Here is a 17854-nt window from a genome sequence, read left to right as displayed (position 1 = left end):
TGGAGTGGGAGAGTCGCGGAGGGAGTCGCGGAGGTCCAGTACCACGTGCTTTAATTTTGCACATCAATCTCTTGTGTGGGACCTTGTCAAAAGCCTTTTGAAAGTCCAAATACACCACATCCATTGATTCTCCCTTGTCCACTCTACTGGTTACATCCTCAAAAAATTCCAGAAGATTTGTCAAGCATGATTTCCCCTTCATAAATCCATGCTGACTTGGACCGATCCTGTCACTGCTTTCCAAATAAGCTGCTATTTCATCATAATAATTGATTCCAACATTTTCCCCACTACTGATGTCAGGCTAACCAGTCTATAATTCCCCGTTTTCTCTCTCCCTCCTTTCTTAAAAAGTGGTGTTACATTAGCTACTCCAATCCATAGGAACTAATCCAGAGTCGATAGACTGTTGGAAAATTATCACCAATGCATCCACTATTTCTAGGGCCATTTTCTTAAGTACTCTGGAATGCAGACTATCAGGCCCTGGGGATTTATTTGCCTTCAATCCCATCAATTTCCCTAATACAATTTCCTGACTAATAAGGATTTCCTTCAGTTCCTCCTTCTCTCGGTCCCCTAGTATTTCCGGAACGTTATTTGTATCAGAAAACATGCAAAGCCATTGGCTTGTAAAAGGTAGTGAGGATTGCCGAAATGGAAATAAAGACTTCCAACTCCGGCGTGATTCATGCCAAGGAAGGATGTTGCCAATACTGCTCCAAGTCGTTCTTCACACGTGTGCACCTGCTGACAGGGGAACATGTGGAGCGATCGTGGCTCTGTTATTCACCTTCAAATAGTAGAATATACTACTTTGCTTGCAAGGTCACAGCATGAACAAGTAGGCACTTTACTCATGGGTTTAATGACTGGAAGCATGGAGATGAGAGATTTCATCTCATGAAAATGGCCACCAGCATAGAGAAGCCATGGTAGTAATACGCACTACACAAGCAGGCACTGGTTGTGTGGATGGTCAAATTGTCTTCCAGTTTGAAAGGTGCTAGAGTGGGCTGCCTGTGTGATAACGTTTCTCTGTGAGGGAGTGATGAAATCGTTGGGTCTCTAAGTAATGGTAATTATCCGGGTATGTTGGAGGTTCTTGTAAATTACGATACATTTCTTGCTGCACACAACAAGCGGTTTGCCAACAAAGGCAAGGGGCGTACTTCATATTTGTCTTCCACCACTTGTGAAGAACTGATTAGTCTGATAGGTGGCAAAGTGCTTGAGATGATTATCCAGGAATTAAAATCAGCGAAGTTCTATTCAATATCTGTTGATTCGACGCTGACACTCAGATCAGCTGACATTTGTCGTCCCCTATGTTCTACCGACTGGTCCTGAGTAAAGGTTCTTAAAGTTCTTGCCGATAATCGGTCATACTGGACAAGAAATAGCAGAAATAATACTTGCCTTTCTGGATGAGAACAGGATCGACATACAAAATTGTCGTGGACAATCAGTTGATAATGCTACAAATATGAGTGGGAAATACATTGGTGTTCAAACTATCAAAGAGCAATGCCCATATGTGATGTTTAAACCTTGCACAGCGCACTCACTCAACCTTGTGGGGAAAAACAGTGCCGAATGCAGCCCAGTGATCGTCAGATTTTTTGACGTTGTACTTCTCACTGCATTGACGTATCACTGGCGACTGCTTTATGAAAATCTAAAGCCTTTAGGGCTGTCTGGCGGTCAAACAGCTTTCTGCTACTCGATGGTCAGCAAGGTTTGAAGCAGTATCGGCCCTGCTCAAAGGTTACACTCCCATATGCGAAGTGTTGGAAAACCTGGCAACTGATGTGGAACAAAAAGTTGAATGCTGAAATGAAGCGCAGTTGATCCTTGACAAACTGGATTCAGCTATTCTCATTGTTATTTGGAACACGGTCTTGAAGCTTTCACTTGACCAATCTCTCGCTTAAGAGACCGGTTTGAATCTGAATGTCATGGTGTCCTTACTCGAGTCACTTGTCAACTCAGCAGACAGAGTTTGAGGACTTCGAAGACCTAGGGATTAAACTGTGTGACCACAACGAGTACAATTCAGCTCAGAGGCGTGTCCGGGTATGCAACCTGAATGACAATGGAGATGCTGAAAACACTGCTGTCACTTAAGGAGAAATTCAAAACTGAACTGTTCCTTGTCATCAGTACCATGAAACACTGCCTTGAAGCATAGTAGGAAATGAACTATAAGTTTGGAATCAAGCAATCTTGCAGCAAATCTTGCCCATTCCTATCCCAAAGATCTAGAACTTATGATTGAAAGTTAATTCATACAGTTTTCTGGCTTGGTAGCATCCACAACAGATCTTCGAACCTCAATTTGTGTCAAACAAACTAAGTCAGCAGAGCTGAGAATGTTCCAATTCCTCCATACACGCCCCTTCACCCAAACCTTTTCTAACATTGAAATAGCTCTTCGGATATATCTGTCAATGAAGTAACAAATTGCAGTGGTGAGCGGTCCTTCTCGAAACTAAAATGCATCAAGGATAGGTCAGGAACAGAATGGGACAAGATCGACTTAATAGTCTTTCAATCATGAGCATCGAGAGCAAAGTACTGAGAGGATATGACTTCTTGAAAATCATTGACGAGTTTAGCTGACAAAAATCTAGGAAAAGACCAATGTAATGTTATACTTGTAGTTGCCTCTGTGGAGAAAATGGAATGCAAGTGACAAATGGTGGTCTTCCAAAAAATTGTGCTGTCTTGTTCTAAATTGTTGTCACTGTCGATTTAGTTTCAAAATGTAAGGTTTTTTTTATTAGAGCGTTGTTGTTTACTGTTTATACAGTTTATGAATCAAGATATTGGTTTGATTGAAAACATAATAAAATATTAAATGAGTGTCATCATAGTATTAATGAGAACAGAACCGGAGATGCAGACCTGACCTGATCTTGACCTGATGCATATTCAGTATAGTGCCCTGTGACTTAGCTCACTAATGTCATTTACTGCAGGGTGTGAATGGGAGTAGGGGGCCCATGGCCGGGGTACCGCCCGGGGCTTGAGGCACCTTTAATCCATCCCTGCCTCTCACCCCACCCTCCCACGTGTAAGGACACTGAAACGGGCACTAAAATCAATTATAATGTGCCAACATTGTTCTGGCTATGATCAGCTAAACTTGGCTCACTCCAGGATTCAAATCTGATACATTTTTGTCACTTGTAAGTAATGCTCAAATCCTCATCGGGCAGTACATTTATTCACAGAATTAGAGGGTTGCCATGCTGACTATTGAACTGGCGCTCTAAGGATGCACGCCAATTTGCTGTTGAAGTAAAATTGTTTGTAAGGAGTAAAGCAATATAGGCAGAAAACATGAGCATGTTTACTCATTCAGGTTTTAAAACCGAGGGAATGGACTCCACCAACTGCTCAATAGGTTAGAACACCAGTTAATAGTTACGAAAACCAGGCCCTCAGGGTCCAAACTCGCTGACCCTAAGAGGTGGGGTGGAAGTTGCAGTGGTTGCTCTTCAATTGGCCTCAACAAGGCTCTGAAATCACTACGGTCCTCGAAGCCCCAGGCTTCATAAACCCATGCAGGGAGAAAATCTATTTGCAGGAGCAATTTACACTTACACACGATACACATGACACACACACACACACGGAATATGACAGGTAATAAGTTCAGCTCAACATATATTGTGTGAACAGATTTGACCGGTTAATATGAATTCACTCCACTTCACTAATGTAAAAGGAGTCAACGTCTACTCACTGGCTTTCAACACCAAGGGGGTTACTTCAATTTCTCCTGTAATGGGCTGGAAAGCCGCAAGCTGAGCCGCCAGCTCACTCTCGAACGTGTCCGGACTATGCCTATCCGGCAGACTGCCATTGGCGACTTCATCCGCACAGTGTGTCTCTTGCTCTTCATACACAGCAACGAGCTGCAGGACAAGCAAACAAAAGTTGGAGATGGTTAGTGTGAATGGCAGACTATTTCACTCAACAACAATTTACATATATATAGCACCTTTAAAATAGTAGTCTTTATGTTCACAATGCTACTGTCATTAACATGTTTGATGGCCATCTCTGGCGACACTAAGCCAATCACTGCCATTTTCAAAATTACTGCTGGTGATGCCTCACTTCTTTCAGAACCAAATGTTTTCTGATTAAGGCAATGCGTGAAAAAAAAAGGAACTGACTTACGTATTAGTTATTTTTTATCCTGTGCCTCTTTGGGCATCATATTGAGGGTTGAGTTGAATTATTTGGTTGGTTAGTTAATGCTGAGAACAAAAGATTACACAGTTGTGATTTGAGAGAGAGAGAACGCAAAAGTATGAGTGAGTGAGCGTGCCAGAGAGCATGTAAGAGCAAGTGCGCAAGAGCAAGCGCGCAAGTGAGTGAGCGCACACAAGAGCAAAGTGCAAGAGCACATGTGCAAGAGGAGGGGGGAAAGAGAGGGGAGAGGGGACAGAGAGGGGATGAGGGAGGGGGGAGAGAGAGAGGGGGCGAGAGAGAGAGGAGGAGAGGGAGTGCAAGCGGGGAAGGGAGTCAGAAAGTAATTGAGACACAAGAAGAGAGGCAAGACAAGAAAAGCATAATTCAATCAAGCAGAGTCAGCATGGTTTTATGAAAGAGAAATCATGTTTGACAAATTTGCTGGAGTTCTTTGAGGATGTAACGAGCTGGGTGGTTAAGGGGGAACCAGTGGGTGTGGTGTATTTGGATTTCCAGAAGGCATTCAATAAGGTGCCACATAAAAGGTTATTGCAGAAGATAAAAAGTTCACAGGATGAGGGGTAATATATTAGCATGGATGGAGGATTGGCTAACTAACAGAAAATAGAGAGTCGGGATAAATGGATCATTTCCCGGTTGGCAAACAATAACGAGTGCGGTGCCGCAGGGATCGGTGCTGTGGCCTCAACAATTTATAATCGATATTAATGACTTGGATGAAGGGACCAAGTGTAATGTAGCCCAGTTTGCAAATGGTACAAAAATGGGTAAAAAAGCAAATTGTGAGGAGGACATAAAAAAATCTGCAAAGGGATATAGACAGGCTAAGTGAGTGGGCAAAAATTTGGAAGATGGAGTATAACGTAAGAAAGTGTGAGGTTATCCATTTTGGCAGCAAAATTATAATTTAAATGGAGCAAAATTGCAAAGTACTGCAGTACAGTGGGTCCTGGAGGTCTTTGTGCATGAAACACAAAAAGTTAGCATGCAGGTACAGCAAGGAATCTGGAAGGCAAATGGAATGTTGGCCTTATTGCAAGGGGGATAGAGTATAAAAGCAGAGAAGTCCTGCTACAACTGTACAGGTATAGATGAGGCCACACCTAGAATACTGCGTGCAGTTTTTATTGTGTTTATTGAGGCTGCACACAGAGAGGTTAAAGTAACAGTGACCTCAGTCTTTAATAAGACACTCCAGAGTGAGGAACTGGCCTTAGGGGCCGGCTTATATACAGTGTTCCCAAGGGATGCTGGGATCCCTTGGGACTTCAGGGGATGAGCTCCCTGGTGGCGGAACATGGGAGTGCATGCTTTAGATACACAACATCACTCCCCCACCCCACAAAGTCAAAGTGAAAACTATTTACAAGGTGAGGCGGTCGGGACCCTTTCTTTCCCTGATGGACCGCCTCGGTACAAATGTCTGTTCTGGTGTGTTGGCTGTGCCCTCGCTGGGCTGGCGTGTTGTTGGCCCTGCAGGGCTTTTGGGTGAGCCTGGCCTTGCTGGGCTGTTGGGCGCGATGGGTTCGATTTCCTGGTCCGGGATGGTGTCGTTGATCCTTTGGGTGTGTGTTGTGGGCTCGAAAAAGGTGGTGTCTGCTGTGGGTTGTTCAGGGCAGTCTGTGAACTGCAGCCTCGTTTGGTCCAGGCAGTTTGACTACAAATACCCTATTCCCTTCTTTAGCTATCATCGTACCCGCAATACAGTTGGGACCATGTCCATAGTTTAGCACATACACAGGGTCATTCAGATCAATTTCCCGTGACATAGTGGCGCGACCATCTTTTACATTTTGTTGCTGCCGCCTGCTCTCTACCTGATCATGCAGGTTGGGGTGAACCAGCGAGAGTCTGGTTTTAAGTGTCCTTTTCATGAGTAGCTCAGCCGGGGGCACCCCTGTGAGCGAGTGGGGTCTCATGCGGTAGCAGCGCTACTCGAGACAGGCGGGTTTGGAGTGAGCCTTCTATGACTCGTTTAAGGCTCTGTTTGATGGTTTGTACTGCCCGCTCTGCCTGCCCATTGGAGGCTGGTTTAAACGGGGCCGAGGTGACATGTTTGATCCCATTGCGGGTCATGAATTCTTTAAATTCGGCACTGGTGAAACATGGCCTGTTGTCACTGACCAGTATGTCAGTCAGGCCGTGGGTGGCAAACATGGCCTCAGGTTTTCAATGGTGACGGTGCTTCCCGACATTATTTCACATTCAATCCATTTTGAAAAAGCATCCACCACCACCAGCAACATTTTACCGAGAAACGGGCCCGCATAGTCGACATGGATCCTCGACCATGGTCTGGTGGGCCAGGACCACAAACTTAGTGGTGCCTCTCTGGGCGCATTGCTCAACTGAGCACATACGCTGCATTGCTGTACACAGGACTCTAAGTCAGAGTCGAGAACGGGCCATCAGACTTGGGATCCGAGATGAACGTCTCCCTGCCCCTTTTTGGTAGCAATACGCGGTTACCCCACAACAGGCAGTCTGCCAGAATGGACAGTTTGTCCTTTCGCCGCTGGAACGGCTTGATTGGCTCTTGCATTTCAACGGAGATGCTGGCCCAGCTCCCATGCAGTACACAGTTTTTTTTACTAGGGACAGCAGAGGACCTTGGCTGGTCCAAGTCCTAATCTGGCAGGCCGTGACAGGTGATTTATCATTTTCAAATGCTTCCATGACCATCAACAAGTCTGCGGGCTGCGCCACCATCAACAAGTTTGCAGGCTGCGCCATTTCCACCCCCGTGGTGGGCAATGGTAGCCGGCTGAGAGCATCCACACAGTTCTCGGTGCCTGGCCTGTGGCGGATGGAATAGTTATTCGCTGATAGCTCGAGTGCCCACCTTTGTATGCGGCTGAGGTATAAGTATTTATCCCCTTGTTTTCAGCAAACAGGGATGTGAAGGGCTTGTGATCAGTTTCCAGCTCAAATTTGAGGCCAAACAGGTACTGATGCATTTTCTTTACCCCGAACACACATGCTAATGCCTCTTTCTCAATCATGCTGTAGGCCTTCTCGGCCTTAGACAAGCTCTTGGAAGCATAGGCGACAGGTTGCAACTTCCCCACAACGTTAGCTTGTTGTAATACACACCCGAGTCCGTACGCCGACGGGTCACATGCTAGCACAAGTCTTTTACACGGGTTATACAATACAAGCAGCTTGTTGGAGCATAAAATATTTCTGGCTTTCTCAAAAACAATTACTTGTTTTTTTTCCCATACCCAGTTCTCACCTTTGTGCAATAACACATGTAAGGGCTCTAAAAGGATGCTTAACCCCAGTAAGAAGTTACCAAAATAGTTGAGGAGTCCCAGGAACTACCGCAGCTCTGTGACGTTCTATGGCCTGGGCACGTACCTGATAGCCTTTGTCTTGGCGTCTGTGGGCCGAATGCCGTCCGCCGTGATCTTTCTCCCCAAAAACTCCACTTCTGTTGCCGTGAAGACACATTTCGACCTTTTTAGCCGCAGTCCTACGCGATCCAGTCTCTGGAGGACCTCCTCCAGGTTTTGTAGGTGCTCGGTGGTGTCCCGACCCGTGACCAATATGTCATCCTGAAAAACCACCGTGCGTGGTACTGACTTGAGTAGGCTCTCCATGTTTCTTTGGAAGATTGCTGCAGCCGACCGAATTCCAAATGGGCATCTGCTGTAGATGAACAGTCCATTGTGCGTTTTGATGCAGGTGAGACCCTTCGAAGACTCCTCCAGCTCCTGGGTCATGTAGGCCGAAGTCAGGTCAAGCTTAGTGAATGTCTTGCCTCCTGCCAGTGTCGCAAAGAGGTCGTCTGCCTTAGGTAGCGGGTATTGGTCCTGTAGCGAGAAATGATTAATAGTTACTTTATAATCTCCGCAAATCCTGACCATGCCATTACTTTTGAGTACTGGAACAATCGGGCTGGCCCACTCGCTGATTTCCACTGGGGAAATGATGCCCTCACGTTGTAGCCTGTCCAGCTTGATTTCCACTCTCTCCCTCATCATGTGAGGTACCGCTCGTGCCTTGTGGTGAATGGGTCGTGCCTCTCGGACCAAGTGGATCCGCACCTTCGCCTCGGAAAAGTTTCCAATGCCTGGCTCAAAAAGTGAAGGAAATTTGTTAAGAACCTGTGTACATGAGGCCTCATCGACATGTGATAGCGCTCAGATGTCATCCCAGTTCCAGCAGATTTTGCCCAGCCAGCTCCTTCCAAGCAGTGTGGGGCCATCGCCCGGGACAATCCAGAGTGGCAGTTCGTGCACCGTGCCCTCGAAGGTGACCTTGACCATGGCGCTGCCCAGGACAGTGATAAGCTCTTTGGTGTATGTTCTCAGTTTCGTGTGGATGGGGCTCAGGGCTGGTCTGAATGCCTTGTTGCACCACAGTCTATCAAACATCTTTTTTCTCATGATGGATTGGCTAGCGCCATTGTCCAGTTCCATGGCTATGGGTAAGCCATTCAATTTTACGTTTAGCATTATAGGTGGACATTTCATCGAAAATGTGTGCACCCCGTGTACTTTAGCATCTGCCTCCTCTCTCTGAGGCTGGAAATTGCTTTGATCCACCATGGACCGATCTTCCTCTGCCACGTGGTGGTTAACAGGTTTTACAGAGCTTGCAGCTCGTTTGCAAGCTCGTTGGAGGTGCCCCATTGTTCCACAGCTCTTGTAAACATACCCTTTGAAGCAGCATGAATAGGCTGAATGGAAGCCTCCATAACACCAACAAGGTCTGAATTGCCTTGCATTCATCCTTTGTTGGGGACTCAGTCATCTGGGTCACCTGAGGCCTGCTGGCAGTTGCAGACTCGTGGGTTCTGCCCTGTCCATTTCTGCTCGCATCACAGTTCCAGTTAATTTATGAACATTGCTAGCACTTGTGTGCTGAGAGATTTGTTTGGTGTTATCACTGGTGGACATAAACGCCTGTGCTATTGCAATGGCCTTACTGTCTCTACAGTCAAAATTTTTGTAGGATGGTCTTGTGGCTGATGCCCAGTACAAAAAGTCTCTGAGCATTTGCTCCAGGTTGCTATCAAACTCACATTGTCCTGCAAGTTGCCTTAGCTCGGTGACGTAGCTCGCCACTTCCTGACCTTCAGATCGCTGGCACGTGTAGAACTGATACCTCGCCATCAGCACGCTCTCCCTTGGGTTAAGATGCTCCAGAACCAGTGTGCACAGCTCCTCATACGACTTATCTGTGGGTTTCACCGGAGCCAGAAGATTCTTCAGGAGGCTGTATGACGGTGCCCCGCAGACCGTGAGGAGGACTGCTCACCTGTTTGCAGCGCTTCCTTCTCCGTCCAGCTCGTTGGCTACAAAGTACTGGTCTAGCTGTTCGACATAGGCTTCCCAGTCCCCACCCTCCGAGAACTTCTCCAGGGTGCTCACAGTTTGCTGCATCTTTGGTTGGATTCGTATTCTCCTTGCCAGTTATTGTGTTCCCAACACAGATGAGGCTGCACACAGGGAGGTTAAAGTAACAGTGACCTCAGTCTTTAATAAGACACTCCAGAGTGAGGAACAGGCCTCAGGGGCCAGCTTCGATACAGTGCTCCCAAGGGATGCTGGGATCCCTTGGGACTTCAGGGGATGAGCTCCCTGGCGGCGAAACATGGCAGTGCATGCTTTACAGATACACAACAGTTTTGGTCTCTGTATTTAAGGAAGGCTATACTTGCATTGGAGGCTGTTCAGAGAAGATTCACTCGGTTGATTCCAGAGATGAGGAGGTTGACTTATTAAGATAGGTTGCCTAGGTTGGGCCTATACATATCGGAAGTCAGAAGAATGAGGTGTGATCTTATCGAAACATATAAGATAATGAAGGGGCTCGACATGGTGGATGCAGGAGATAATATTTCCACTCATCGAGGAGACTAAAACTAGGGGGCAGAGTTTCATAATAAGGGGCCGCCCATTTAAAACTGAGATGAGGAGGAATTTCTTCTCAGAGGATTGTAAATCTATGCAATTCTCTGATCCAGAGAGCTGTGGAGGCTGGGCCATTGAATATATTTAAGGAGGAAATTGACTGGTTTTTGAGCGATAAGGGAATAAAGGGTTATGGGGAGCAGGCAGGGAAGTGGAGCTGAATCCATGATGGGATCAGCCATGATCTTATTAAATGGTGCAGCAGGCTCAAGGGGCCAAATGGCCTACTCCTTTCTCCTAGTTCTTATGTGCTCGAAAGGAAGAGAGAAAGAGAGTGAGAGAAGAAAAAAGAAAAATATAGAGACAACAAACAAGAGAATGAAGAAAAGAAAGAGCAGAACATAAAAGATGCAAAACATAATATTTGGGCAAATAATTTAAAAACAATGGCCCGGAATTTGTGGCCAGTGGCAAAGCAAAGATGGTCACTGCTGGCCCTGAAGTACGCTCCGCATGAGGATCTCGCGATCCCTGTGTCAAAAACTACAGGCTTTTCAACCTTGAATTCAATTCAATGGAACTTAATGGGAATCCCCTCGAGCGAATTACTGTGATGTCAACAGGCAGTCTCAGCAGCCAAACGTTTTGCGCGTGCATCAAATCTCGATGTTGCCGTCAGTTTCAAAGGCGGTATGAGAGTATGCCGTCACACCGACTGCAAATTCAGGGCCATTAACATTTACATTTTAACATTTACATTTACATCTCTGCATCGGCCACATCAATTTGATGGAAAACCGAGGACAAGTACAAATAAAAGTCAATGTATTTAGTACTATAACTGGAGCAATCATTTGTCCCTGGGTCAATCTCTATACACGAGGAAAACTCTGCAAAGTTAGTGCTTCCAGATCAGGGGGAACAAGTTGCACTCATGAGAAGGTTGTAAAACTGTTAAAATAGAAAAACATACTTCAAGAATTCTGAATTATAAAGCTGTGTTCACACAGCAACTTATTCAGGTGTTGTTTCTAGATGAAACGCAAGAATATTGCTTTCAAAACCCTGAACTTGCAGCAACTTTCTGCCCTTTTTCTACATCTGCCTTTTAAATCTTGCCATGTCACAGATCATTTTCAATTTGGGGTTGAGATAAGAATCTGCCAAGGAGCTGCAAAACAGGAGGTCCCAAGTCAATTCTTCACTATTGTTTCGTTCCTATAATGAGCAAGTGCCTTATCTTTTTTCGGCTGCATTCCACAACCATTCCAGAACATCATTATTTTTAAAGCTTCAGTTTAATTTTTTTTTTTTTTAAGTACAATTTTACTGGTGGTTACCAACTCTCCCGAAATTTCAACTTCTAAAAGTGGGCAATTACTTTCCAAAAGAAATAAAACTGAAATTATGGTCACATTTAATATCGTTGACGCAGGCGCATCAACTTCCCGATAAACTCGAGGGCCAGCTGTCAAATCGATGCACAAGTATACGGTAATAAAATAAACCAACAAGATAATGTAGAAAGTGTACACGGTGGGGACAGGACAGTGGCAAACCAAAGTAGATAGATTTAACTGCTAGTTTCCAGATCCCAGGCTCACTGTGCCACTGTGAACAAAGTGGAGCGTGAGACATTCTTAGTGTCTTCTGGTGGTCAATTATCGAACAATACTGCAGTGATATGGGAGCAGGTCCCCTATCCTAATCGTCTTTTTGGGAAAACCCCTCAAACGTACAAACAATACACTACAACAATAACTTGCATTTATACAGTGCCTTTAACGCAGTAAAACTGGAGCATTTTCAAACAGAATTTGACGCCGAACCATAATAAGGTGATATTAGGACAGGTGACCAAAAGCTTGGTCAAAGAGGTTTTAATGAGCGTCATGAAGAACATAAGAATGAGGAGCAGGAGTAAGCCATTCGATCCCTCAAGCCTGCTCCGCCATTCAATAAGATGATGGCTGACCTTCTACCTCAATTCTATTTTCCCGCACTATCCCCACATCCCTTGATTCTCTTAATATTCAAAAATCTATTGATCTCTGTCCTGAATTTCCTCAACAACTGAGCATCCACAGGCATCTGGGGTCGAGAATTCCAATGATTCACACCGTCTGAGTGAAGAAATTTCTCCTCATCTCAGTTCTAAATGGCCGACCCCTTGTTTTGAGAATGTGACCCCTGGTCCTAGACTCCCCAGCCAGGGGAAACATCCTCCCTGCATCTGCCCTGTCAAGCCCTGTAAGAAGTTTGTATGTGTCAATAAGATCACCTCTCATTCTTCTAAACTCTAGAGAGTATAGGCCTAGTCTACTCAATCTCTCCTCACAGGACAATCCCCATATCGCAGGAATCAGTCTGGTAAACCTTCGTTGCACTCCCTCTATGGCAAGTATATCCTTCCTTGGGTAAGGAGACCAAAACTGTACACAATACTCCAGGTGTGGGCTCACCAGGGCCCTATATAATTGCAGTAAGACATCTTTACTCTTCTATTCAAATCCTCTTGCAATAAAGGCCAACATACCATTTGCTTTCTTAATTGCTTGCTGTACCTGCATGTTAACTTTCAATAATTTGTGTACAAGGACACCCAGGTCCCTCTGAACACCAACATTTCCCAATCTCTCACCGTTTAAAAAATACTCACTTTTTCTATTTTTCCTACTTCACATTTCTCCAGATTATATTCCATTTGCTATGTTCTTGCCCACTCACTTAGCCTGTCTAGAACTCCTTGAAGTCTCTTTGGACCCTCTTCACAACTTACATTCCCACATAGCCTTGTATCATCAGCAAATTTGAATATTCATGTTGAACCTCCCTTATCCGAGACCCTCGGAACCTGGCCTGTGCCGAATAAGGGATTTTGCCTGATGAGGGGAGGTCAGTGGCCCGAGGGGGGGGTGGAGGAAATCGGCACCTTGGGGGGCCCGAAGTGTCGGTGGGCCCTCGGCTGGCCGCGACGGAAGTGTTGGCAGGCCCTTGGGCCAAGTATCGGTGCAGCCCCAGCGGGCCCAATGTCAGTGCGGGCCCAACGGGTGTCGATGTGGGCCCAGTGTCGGCTCGGCCCCAGCGAACCCAGTGTCGGCTCGGCCCCAGCGAGCCCAGTGTCGGCCCGGCCCCAGCGAGCCCAGTGTCAGCTCGGTCCCAGCGAGCCCAGTGTCGGCTCGGCCCCAGCGAGCCCAGTGCCGGTGGGTAGGCCCAACGGGTGTCGATGCAGGCCGAGTGCTGGTGCGGGCCCAATGGGTGTCGATGCGGGCTAAGTGTCGGCGCGGGCTGAGTGTCGGCATGGCCTCAGCGGGCCCAGTGTCCGCGTGGCCCCAGTGTCGGCTCGGCCCCAGTGGGCCCAGTGTGGGCCCAACGGGTGTCGATGCAGGCCGAGTGTCGGTGCGGGCCCAATGGGTGTCGATGCGGGCTGAGTGTCGGTGTGACCCCAGCGGGCCCAATGTCAGTGCGGGCCCAAAGTCGGGGTGGAGGTCAGCCGTGTGCTGCACATGCGCCCCCTGACCACCGGAATCATGCCGGATGAGGGGTGGTGTCAGATAAGGGAGCCCTGGATAAGGGAGGTCCAATCTGTATTACGTTTGGTCCCCTCATCCAAACCATTGAAATAGATTGTGAATAGCCAAGGCATTAGCACTGATTCTAGCCGTACCCCACAAGTTACAGTCTGACAATCCGAAAATGACCTGTTTATTCCTACTTTATGTTTTCTGTCCATTATCCAATCCTCAATCCATGCTAGTCTATTATCCCCAATCCCGAGCCCTAAATTTGTTTAATAATCTCTTGTGTGGCACCTTATCGAATGCCTTCTGAAAATCCAAATACACCACATTCACTGGTTCCCCCTTATCTATTTTGCTGGTTACAACCTCAAAAAACTCTAACAGATTTGTCAAACATGATTGCCCTTTCATAAATCCGTGTTGACTCTGCCCAATCCTATTATTATTTTCTAAGTGCCCTGTTACCACATTCTTAATATAGATTCCAGCATTTTTACTCCTACTGATGTCAAGTTAACAGGTCTGTAATTCCCAATTTTCTCTCTCCCTCCTTTCTTAAATAGCGAGGTGACATTTACTACCTTCCAATCAGCGGGAAACTTTCTAGAATCTATGCAATTTTGGAAGATGGCAACCAATGCATCCACTGTCTCTATAGCCAGAAAATGCTGGAAATCTCAGCGGGTCAAGCAGCATCTGTGGAGAGAAACAGAGTTAACGTTTAGGGTCGATGACCCAGTTCTGACCGGTTCTGCACCTGCAAAAGGTCTGAAGGCCAGGAAGTGGCGAGTTATGTCGCCGAGCTCAGAGACCTGGCATTAGCCATGAAACCATACTTCGCAAACTTTTGACTGTAGAGACCCCAACCTTGAGTAAGGCCATAGCGATAGCCCAGGCGTTCATTGCCACCAATGACAATATGAAGCAAATCTCTCAGCACACAAGTGCTGCTACAAGTACTGTGAACAAAGTGATGTTGTTTTCAAATCGTAACATACAGGGCAGGTCACACATACCTGCAGCTGCACGTCCACAGAAGCAAGGCCATTAACACCTTGTTGGCGCTGCGGAGGGGGGGGATCATCGTTTCCATTCATGCCGATTCAAAGAGTACATTTGCAAGGGCTGTGGAACAATGGGACACTTCCAACGAGTGTGCAGGCGAGCTGTAAAGCCTGTTAAATTTGCAAACCACCATGTTACAGAGGAGGACAGATCCATGGAGGATCACGATGAACCAGAGCCTCAGATCGAGGAGGCAGAGGTACATGGGGTGCACACGTTCACCACGAATTGTCCCCCAATAATGCTGAATGTTAAACTAAATGGACTCCCGGTATCACTAAAGCTGGACACGGGCGCGAGTCAGTCCATCATGGGTAAAAAAAACTTTCGAAAGATTGTGGTGCAACAAGGCCTCAAGGCCAGTCTTAATTCCAGTTTGCATGAAACTAAGAACTTACACAAAAGAAATGATTCCTGTAATTGGCAGTGCTACCGTAAAGGTCTCCTACGATGGAGCGGTGCACAAGCTACCACTCTGTGTGGTACCTGCCGATGGTCCCACGCTGCTTTGCAGGAACTGGCTGGGAAAGATACGCTGGAACTGGGATGACGTCTGAGCGTCATCACCTGCTGACGACACTTCGTGTGCCCAGGTCTTAAACAAATTTCCTTCGCTGTTCGAACCAGGCATCGGGAAATTCCAAGGCGCAAAAGTGCAGATCCACCTAATTCCAGGGGCGCGACCCATCCATCACAAAGCAAGAGCAGTACCGTAAATGATGAGAGAAAGGGTAGAGATCGAGCTAGACCAGCTGTAAAGAAAGGGTATCATTTCCCCGATCGAGTTCAATGAGTGGGCCAGTCCTATCGTCCCAGTCCTCTCGTCCCAGTCCTCAAGGGAGACGGCACGGTCAGAATCTGTGGTGATTACAAAGTAACTATCAATCGTTTCTCCCTGCAGGACCAATACCCACTACCAAAGGCCACGACCTCTTTGTAACGCTGGCGGGAGGAAAGACGTTCACGAAGCTGGATCTGACTTCAGCCTACATGACGCAGGAACTGGAGGAATCATCGAAGGTTCTCACCTGCATCAACACGTACAAAGGTCTTTTTGTTTATAACTGATGCCCGTTTGGAATCCGATCAGCGGCAGCGATATTCCAGAGAAACGTGGAAAGTTTACTTAAGTCGGTCCCACACACCGTGGTCTTCCAGGACGACATCTTGGTCACAGGTCGGAACACGGTCGAGCATCTGCAGAACCTGGAGGTTGTTCTTAGTCGACTCAACCGCGTGCAGCTCAGGTTAAAACGCTCAAAATGCAATTTCCTGGTGCCTGAAGTGGAGTTCCTGGGAAGGAGGATTGCAACGGACGGCATCAGGCCCACCAACTCGAAGACGGAGGCAATCGAGAATGCACCGAGGCCACAGAACGTGACGGAGCTGCGGTCGTTTCTGGGACTCCTGAACTACTTTGGTAACTTCTTACCGGGTCTCAGCACACTGTCAGAACCTTACGATGAAAAGGGGATGAATGAGTTTGGGGCAAAAGCCAAGAAAATGCCTTTGTAAAAGCGATAAAATTGTTATGCTCAAACAAATTGCTTGTGTTGTATGATCCATGTACGCGTTTGGTACTAGCATGTGCTGCGTCGTCACATGGCGTCGGGTGTGCATTACAACAAGCTAATGATTTTGGGAAACTGCAACCGGTTGCTCATACATCCAGGAGTCTGTCTAATGCTGAGAGAGCCTACAGCATGATGAAGAAAGAAGCGTTAGCGTGTGTCTATGGGGTAAAGAAAATGCATCAATACCTGTTTGGGCTAAAATTCGAATTGGAAACAGACCATAAGCCACTTATATCCCTGTTCTCCCAGAGTAAAGGGATAAATACCAATGCATCGGCCCACATCCAGAGATGGGCACTCACGTTGTCCGCAAACAATGATACCATCCACCACAGGCCAGGCACAGAAAATTGCGCCGATGCACTCATAGGCTGCTGCTGCCCAACACGGGGGTGGAAACGGCGCAGCCCGCAGATCTAGCCATGGTTATGGAAGCATTTGAGAGTGAGCAATCACCCGTCACAGCCCGGCAGATCAAAACCTGGACAAGCCAGAACCCCTTATTATCTCTAGTCAAAAAGCTGTGTGCTTCACAGGAGCTGGTCCAGTGTCCCAGTGAAAATGCAGGAAGAGATAAAACTGTTCCAGCGGCGCAAAGATGAAATGTCCATACATGCAGACTGCCTTCTGTGTGGCAATCGAGTAGCGGTCCCCAAGAAGGGCAGAGACACCTTCATCAATGACCCCCACAGTACCCACCCAGGCATCGTAATGATGAAAGCGATAGCCAGATTCCACGTGTGTGGCCCGGTATCGATCCGGACTTAGAGTCCTGCGTTCACACATGTAATACATGCTCGCAGTTAAGCAATGTACCCAGCGAGGCGCCGCTAAGGTTATGGTCTTGGCCCTCCAAACCTAGAGTAAACGTCGACTATGCAGGCCCGTTCTTGGGTAAAATGTTACTTGCAGTTGTAGATGCGTATTCCAAGTGGATTGAATGAGAGATAATGTCGGCTAGCACGTCCGCTGCCACTACTGAAAGCCTGCAGGCCATGTTTGCCACTCACGACTTACCCGATGTCCTGGTGAGCGAAAACGGGCCATGTTTTACCAGTTCTGAGTTTAAAGAATTCATGACCCGTAACGGGATCAAACATGTCACATCTGCCCCGTTTAAAGCAGCGTCCAATGGTCAGGAAGAGAGAGCAGTGCAAACCATCAAGCAAGGTTTGAAGAGGGTAACTGAAGGCTCACTGCAGACTCGCCTATCCCGAGTCCTGCTTAGCTACCGCACGAGACCCCACTCGCTCACTGGGATCCCACCTGCTGAACTGCTCATGAAAAGAGCACTTAAAACAAGGCTCTCATTTGTTCACCCTGATCGACATGAACAGGTAGAGAGCAGGCAACTTCAACAAAGTGCATACCATGATATCTTCACAGAGCACAGCACACACAGCTTCCTCAGATGCAGGCTGCTCTCTCGGAACTCTCCGGAAAGCCTGTTCTGTTTAATGATTAACTATACAGTTGCAGTACACAATACATCCAAATCCCCAGTGTGGAGCTACAAGCATTACAAGCTAACAGACATTACACTTCTCCCTCCTTAATGAAAAAGCCATCATAACAAACATCTTAAATAACTTTCATTTTTATACAT

At 46.9% G+C, this 17854-nt stretch overlaps 1 protein-coding gene across 3 annotated transcripts in view; it reads right to left on the bottom strand.

Moving 5' to 3' along the window:
- LOC139260068 (partitioning defective 3 homolog B-like) overlaps nt 1-17854 on the bottom strand; it is a 1396127-nt gene that overhangs the window by 989407 nt on the left and 388866 nt on the right. For 2 of the 3 annotated variants that reach the window (XM_070876196.1, XM_070876197.1), the window contains exon 3: nt 3752-3923. The exons of the other annotated variant lie outside the window; for it this stretch is intronic. In XM_070876196.1, coding sequence (XP_070732297.1) covers nt 3752-3923 — 172 coding nt within the window. The remainder of the gene's footprint in view (nt 1-3751; nt 3924-17854) is intronic. 3 annotated transcript variants of the gene reach the window in all.

Source organism: Pristiophorus japonicus, chromosome 3, assembly GCF_044704955.1.
Source record: "Pristiophorus japonicus isolate sPriJap1 chromosome 3, sPriJap1.hap1, whole genome shotgun sequence".
NCBI classification, from domain to species: Eukaryota; Metazoa; Chordata; class Chondrichthyes; family Pristiophoridae; genus Pristiophorus; species Pristiophorus japonicus.
Note: the sequence above shows the minus strand (reverse complement) of the source record. Positions and strands in the feature narration are given on the sequence as shown.